At 39.1% G+C, this 7,225-nt stretch overlaps 1 protein-coding gene across 1 annotated transcript; it reads left to right on the plus strand.

Annotated features, from left to right (window-relative positions):
- Positions 1-320: 320 nt before the first annotated feature.
- On the plus strand, positions 321-6,484 carry LOC140940477 (potassium voltage-gated channel subfamily A member 2-like). Its single transcript, XM_073389452.1, has 2 exons — positions 321-1,684; positions 5,381-6,484. Exons 1-2 carry the CDS (start codon positions 561-563, stop codon positions 5,685-5,687), a joined length of 1,431 nt encoding a protein of 476 aa, XP_073245553.1. The 5' UTR covers positions 321-560; the 3' UTR covers positions 5,688-6,484.
- The last annotated feature ends 741 nt before the right edge of the window (positions 6,485-7,225 follow it).

The raw sequence follows: 7,225 nt of genomic DNA on the forward strand, positions 1-7,225 counted from the left end.
ATGTAACTATATTTTACTTTTTCTTCCAAACCAACTTCGAAGACACCCACGTTCTGATGTTGTCTCCGTTTGGATGAAAATAGCTATTCATTACAATCAATGTTCCCATGTTTTTGCAATCTGGCCTTAGGCTCAAAAACTGAGGTTACTATCATATTTTTCGTACATTATATAAAAGCGTATTTCTCGATTTCATACGAGTTAACAATGTAACAGGAAATCTCCTCGTTGTGCATACATTTCCAATTTGAATAATTCATGTCGCTTGGCCTTTCTGTAAATTTACAATTCTAAAATGACAGCGCGTAGAAAACAATAAAAACTGTATTCATTTGAACCAGCTGTCATACTTGTATGTGTCGCCTACTTTGGTACAGCGAACAAAAATTTAAGCGAAAACATCGAACTTGATCGAATTTGCGCGGATCAATATCTAATTGAAAACCCATTCGAGGGGAAGTAATTTTTTTTTCTGTCTATTTCCCGAACTCGCTTAGTGAAATTTAAAGGAGCGTCAATTGCTCTGTTTTTGATTGCTTTATTGCAATCCGGGAAGTCAAATGGAAGAAGAAGAGATCAACAGTGGATTGAATCACATCGGTGAACAACCGACCCCTTCGGCTGGACTGAGCCGCAACTCCATGACTCTGATAACAAAACCGACATCTAAGGAGGAAAATGGCAATAAAGGACGAAGAATCATCATCAACGTGAGTGGCCTTCGGTTTGAAACGTACGAAAAAACTCTTTCGCAGTTCCCGGCGACACTGCTTGGCTGTGCGGCAAAAAGGGACTTCTACTTTGACAGCGAAAACAATGAATACTTTTTCGACAGAAATCGGTCTTCGTTCGAGGCCATTTTATTTTTTTATCAATCAAATGGCAAGCTTGTACGACCGAGTGGTGTTCCATTTAACGTCTTTGCCGAAGAGGTGAGGTTTTTTGAACTCGGTAAAGAGTATCTCCAGCGACTCGAAGTGGACGAGGGATACATCGCCGAGGAAAAACCAAAAATGCCTGCCAATCAAACACAGAGGAAAATATGGGAATTATTTGAGTACCCGGACAGCTCGCTGCCGGCGCGTTTTGTAGCCTTGTGGTCGGTATCGGTTATTTTATTATCGATCATCGTATTTTGCTTGGAGACTTTACCAAGATATAGATGCGTGGAAGACTCGCAAGGCCCCAGTTGCGAGAAATACCAAAATGTGACGACCTCAGACACTAAAACTAGTGCAAAAAATGATGTTTGGTTTATTATTGAGGTTTTATGCATCACTTGGTTTACTGTTGAATACGTCGTGCGGCTACTATCTTCACCGCAAAAATTAGTCTTTATTCGCACGTTTCTCAACATTATTGACTTAGTGGCGATTCTGCCTTACTACATCACACTTCCAATGAACGAAACTCGCGTTACATCTTTGGCTGTGCTCCGTGTTATTCGGCTGGTACGCGTTTTTCGCATCTTCAAACTGTCGCGCCACTCCAAAGGTCTGCAAGTGCTGGGCTACACTTTGCGTTCAAGTTCAAGAGAGCTGGCCATGCTCATTTTCTTTCTGATGATCGGTGTGGTGTTATTTGCTAGCGCTGTGTTCTATGCCGAACAGGATAGCAAAGAAACCAAATTTAGTAGCATCCCGGATGCTTTCTGGTGGGCAGTGGTTACCATGACAACTGTTGGGTAAGAGAAAAATTTGTTTTTTTTTTAAAGTGCATGAAAGAACTTTTCTCCCTCAGAGTTGTTCAAGTTGAAAACACAAAGGAATAGAAAACAGCACAAAACAGATCAAAGTGGTGGTAGTATCTCTTAATTAAAAATTTGAGAAATATTATGCAAAAACCAGGAGCCCATCAAGGCCAAAAAAAAAAAAAAAAACAGAAGAAGCTGTCCTTGACATTCCTCGTTGCCGGGGTTACCCTTCTTCTCGGAATAGTAAGAAAAGGAGGTTTTAAATATAGCCTCTAAACTACTGAAATGGTTAAATAAGGTAATAAACTCTATTCAAGAGCATTGAAGACACATTGTACCTTTTTTAAAAGGTTAAACACAGACGTCAAGGTGAAGAGATTAAAAGCTCAAGAATCTCAAGTATTGATCGACCGCAAAATTTGGTATTACTGATGTTGTTATGAAGATATTTGATTAATTTATACCGGCATAATATCATAAAAACTGGCATCATTAAGTCAAATTTAATGTTCGGAGTAGTTCTACAAAGGGAAAAACAACTGAAATTCATAAAATTTATTTATAACTACGTTGTTTTCATTACAGCATTCAATAAAACCTTGAGTTTACGGAAAATGTTAAATAGTTAATATTGGGAATATTTTCCTGTTAGAACAGGCTAGAATTGTTTAGTTTTCAATATGCCGAATAAGAGATATTCAACGTACGCAGTAAAATATTTGAATTTATAAACGAGAGGTAAAGTACTATATATACTCATCTATATTAAACTTAATTATTAGTGAGCCCAAATTGCCTTTAGATAATTTCCATAAAATGGGGTTTTGTTTTATTCAAACGACAATTGCGGAAGAGTCAACTGAAGAGTATTTATTTCCAGTCAGACTGGTGGAAAGCAAAGCGACTGATAATTGCTCAATGAGACACAAGAGAGATTTGATATCTTCTACACCAAGACATGTTTGTACAAACATATTTTTTTGTATAGCTTCTTAGATTGAATAATACCTCTAATTATTTTAATTGCTATTGCATAAGCACTGCCATTGTTTAAGTTACCCAAACTTGGCAAAACGTTTGAAAATGGAGATCGCACATTATTATCAACACTGCGATGCTTCTAGATGAGTTACGCTGCGTTTAGTTGAGCAAATTACTCTGATAATGCCCTAGCTAGGTCAGAAAAAAAAATTAAAACAAAATTAAATTCATAGAAAAAAATTCGAATTTAACGAGCTTGAGTGGTACGGCTTGTAGTCTAAACATACAAGCTGTCAAAAACACTTGGATTATTATATGAACTTGCTCGCCACCTTAAATATTAGATGAAACACTTCACTTGTGTTCGGCTTATAAGCACCGGATGTAATATCCCTCTATAGGAATATCTTTTCTTAAAACTAAATGGACATCTTTGAATTTCAAAAAGCAAGTTTTGTGTTGTCTCAGTGAGATTGGTATAGACGTATCATGGTGCATGTTTTTTGCTATAAATTGTCCTACTGACCTGTATAGTTATACCTAGGAATTGCCCCATTTAAGGGAAGAATGATAGCCTTGGATTCTGGGATCCACCCTGAGGATTCCGGATTCCGAGTACTTGATTTCTTGTTCTTTTGTCAAAGACACTTGTATTCCGGATTCCCACGCCCAGGATTCCGGATTCCACAAGTAAAATTTTCCCAGATACCCTTACACGGGGCGATAGGAGGGCGATCTCTGTAATATCTACAGTTTTACAACAAAAACCGTGCTGCGTTCATCTTTATCGTTGCAGGATATAGACAAAAGCTACAATGAATTGTAAATGATATTTGGGCATTTTCAGCCGCGGATAGTGTCGCACAAAAAGAGATAAAGGAAATGTCCAGATGTACTGGGGAGTGGCATACTCTGCTTACCAAGGCGCAGCTATGATATGTCAAGGTTATAAATAGATAAATAATGTTCTTTCAGTAGGATCAAGGAAAGATTGAAAGACAGCACGAAAATGTGAACCTGTTTTGTCTTTTCACCCTGATGAGTTAATTTTCAGGCTATATAAAAGACGTGGGCGAGCACCCATCACCATGTTTTTTGCTATAAATTATCCTTACCATATAAATTTTCCTACTGACCTATATAGCTATACCTAGGATTACGGAGAGATAAAAACACAGCACGAAAATGTGAACCTGTTTTGTCTTTTCACCCTGATGAGTTACCCTCAAATACACTGCCAAAAGCGGATTATTGGAGCGTCCATTTCTCCTACAGATTTTCAGGCTATTTATAGATGGGCGTGAGCATCTAAGGAGCGTGTATCAAGGCATAAAACATCGACTGCCAAGTTTGAATTGTGCCCAATTATTATTAGTATGAAAGTAGTACTATTCGGCCGGCCAGTAAAGACCTGATAGTCTGACCCGCTGTTTCACCTCTGATGAGCAACGGATGGAGGTTCTGGGCCGGGTTGGAGTTGATGGGGTTTAAAGCTTAACTTGATGGTGTTGCCTTTGTTTCCTTAGGTTTTCGCGGTCAGTTTGTGTGTTTCTTATAACGCCACTTTGAATAAATAAACGAATAAATAATTTATTTATTTAAACCCTTGGTTCGTTTGTCAAATTAATATATTATAACCATTATCTGCTCTCAAGAGGTTGCCAGAAAGTTTCGAGAGAAGCATGATCTAATTGTAATTTCTATTTTTAGGAAATACACCCTCGTGGGGAGGGGGGGGGGGGAGTTTAGAAGAGTGATACTAAAGAGGATGGAGAAGAAGGCGTAGCTATGAATTATAAATGGTCGAAGGATGAGCAAGCAAGTAATAAGTTTAGGAATACGTCCTCAATGTTCATAACTTGTATCGGTCCAAACAACTAGTAAATGGTGGGGGGTCTGAACACGGCTTTGACCGTACAGAGCTGGTCCCACGGTTGTGTCATGCTGATGAGCCCTAATAAGGGTGAAATAGCTGTCCAGGGCTCTCACTTCTCGGGTGATATTGCTGTACGCATGCGTGAAGTACTGGCCAGACCGTGGGTTGCTGAACATGAGCCACGTACTTTTAAGTTTCTCTTATAACGTAGTTATCCATACTACGAAACTCGTCCCCTACGAGTTTCCAAGAAGTCCCGGTGATTAAAAACACTCGACAGTTACCCCAGGGAACATACGGCATATAAATAAGGCAAAATTTGTTCATTGCTTAATTTCTGTTTCATTCTTTATGCTTAATTTTTGGTTGAGGGCCACGCGTATATTATCTGTGGATATCAAGTGAAACCCTCATTAAAAAACTATCTATCTATCTATCTATCTATCTATCTATCTATCTATCTATCTATCTATCTATCTATCTATCTAAACTTGTAGCAACTACCATAAACGAGTGGAATTAGAATACTCCTAGTTAAAAAGATTAGAAAATCAGAAAAGAAAAATAGAAGAAATATAGAAGGAAAAAAAGAGTTAACGTAGTTGGAAAGTGGCGGTAACGTTACATCCACTTAGATTTTTGGCTAACTTTTTGTCATCATAGAGCAATTTGGTAGCGATTCCCATATTACCGTGTTTTTGCTTTTCCTCCTCCTTCGACCTCATTCCCGGAGTTCTGTCCTACTTGTACCTTATCTCGCTCCTTAGGGAAGAGTAGGGGATAACCCTGGGAACAAGGGTGCATCTCCTTAACTATCTTTTCTTTTACAGATACGGTGATATGACGCCCCGGACCTTTGGAGGTAAGATTGTGGGCTCAATTTGCGCTATATCGGGCGTTCTTACCATCGCTCTTCCTGTTCCTGTTATAGTTTCGAACTTTAACTACTTCTACAAACGAGAAGAGTTAACCCAGTCTTTGGAGATGGCCGAAAATGGCCAGTGCGGATCAGAAATGCATGAACCTAACGAGGCCTTTAACGGACCCCTAATCAGTCCTTCAGGGCAGATGACAGTCAGTTCATTTGATACTCTTGGAACAGAAGAGGTCCGAGTAAAAACTGAAACTCCCGTGTAATCACGTGAATTTGGACAGCAGCCGAGGCTAAAACTGTGGAAGTTTTTTGCTTCAAATCAAAGGGCGTTCGGAAAGGCTATTATTTGTGAGTTAGCATCTTAAGAAAGCCAGTTTAATCAACTGAAGGCTATTGATGATTCTAGTTGTAGTGAGTTTCCATCAAGTTAAGTCCTGCACCGCCTTTGCCGGCATGACTCACGAGGAAACAAGGTCAGAGAGGACAAGAGAAGGCTTATTATATTAAATCTAGGAAACAAGGTGAATGGTGCAAGTATTAAACAAGCCTCGAGCAGAACGCAACATGCTGAATATTCCAATATAATTTTGAAGTACCAAGAGTTGGCATTTCTAGAAAATATTCCTCTCTTTATATTATTTGGATACAAGAAAAACTTGTCACTGATGTAAACTATTATTGACTTGAGTCTTATGGGCCAATTTGAAAGCGATTTCGAGACATATTATCTGTCCGTTAAAACCATTAGTTGCAACCTTTCATTCTAGAAGGAGGACACAAACAACGTTATACTTTCTGTAGTTTTGACTTTGATTTACCGGAGGATTCCAGGACACTCGTTTCTGTCGCGATCTTGCCTTGGAATTCCCCACTCCTGAAACCATGAGGGGAAGGGGTACAAACTTTCGGCGCAACTATGTTTTTGATCGTTAGGTTGGACAAACATTAGTTATGATTGGTCGATGGTATTCAGCACAACCATTAACCAGTCATGAGAAAGGCTTGTCCACCAAAGCGATCCCGGAAATCGTCGCGCCGAAAGCTTGTACCCATTTCCCCTATATATAGATTCTGGAGAGGGTGGGTATCCCTATTCCCAAAACCCTAGTGATATGGGCATCCCCTTCTCATGTTACCTTCGCGATTTGGGTTTGGGTTAAGGTTAGGGCTACAGGAGATGCCCATATTACTAGAGTTTTGGGAATGGGGATGCCCATATCACTGTGACCAGGGGAATAGAATTTTCCAGGATTTTTTAACATATCCTGAGAAGCCACTACGGTGAAAAGATCCATCTTTGGCATCGAAAAGGGCTTTATGTCATAAACAATAATAAGAGAGCTATCGCGAGGAATAAAGAATCAATGGACTTTCTTTTACCTTATCCCTCTGTCACCCGTAATGACCTTGGTCACAACGTAAAAGGTCTGACGAGTATCCCTTTTTGTCTTGGATAATTAAACCAAAAGAACCTAAAACCAAGACGTATTTGGATAGTCGACATATCACATTACAGCAGCTCTTCTCCTCATGATGTTTAGTTGCTTAATGAAAGAGGAATTTCGCTATAACATAACGCATTTGATAGGCCCCAATGTTATACTGATCACGGCCAGGGACGACTGTAATGTAAAATGGTAATCGCCGATGGAGGAATTTTAAATTGATTAAGTAGGTTTTGCTTGCAAAGCTCAGAATTTATGATATATAAACTTTAAAACATACCTCTGTATCATCCTAGTTAGAATACTATTCTGATAGACAATAGTATTGGGCAGTCATTTGTAGAACAAGGAGAGAC

Source organism: Porites lutea, chromosome 6 (assembly GCF_958299795.1).
Source record: "Porites lutea chromosome 6, jaPorLute2.1, whole genome shotgun sequence".
NCBI lineage: Eukaryota > Metazoa > Cnidaria > Anthozoa > Scleractinia > Poritidae > Porites > Porites lutea.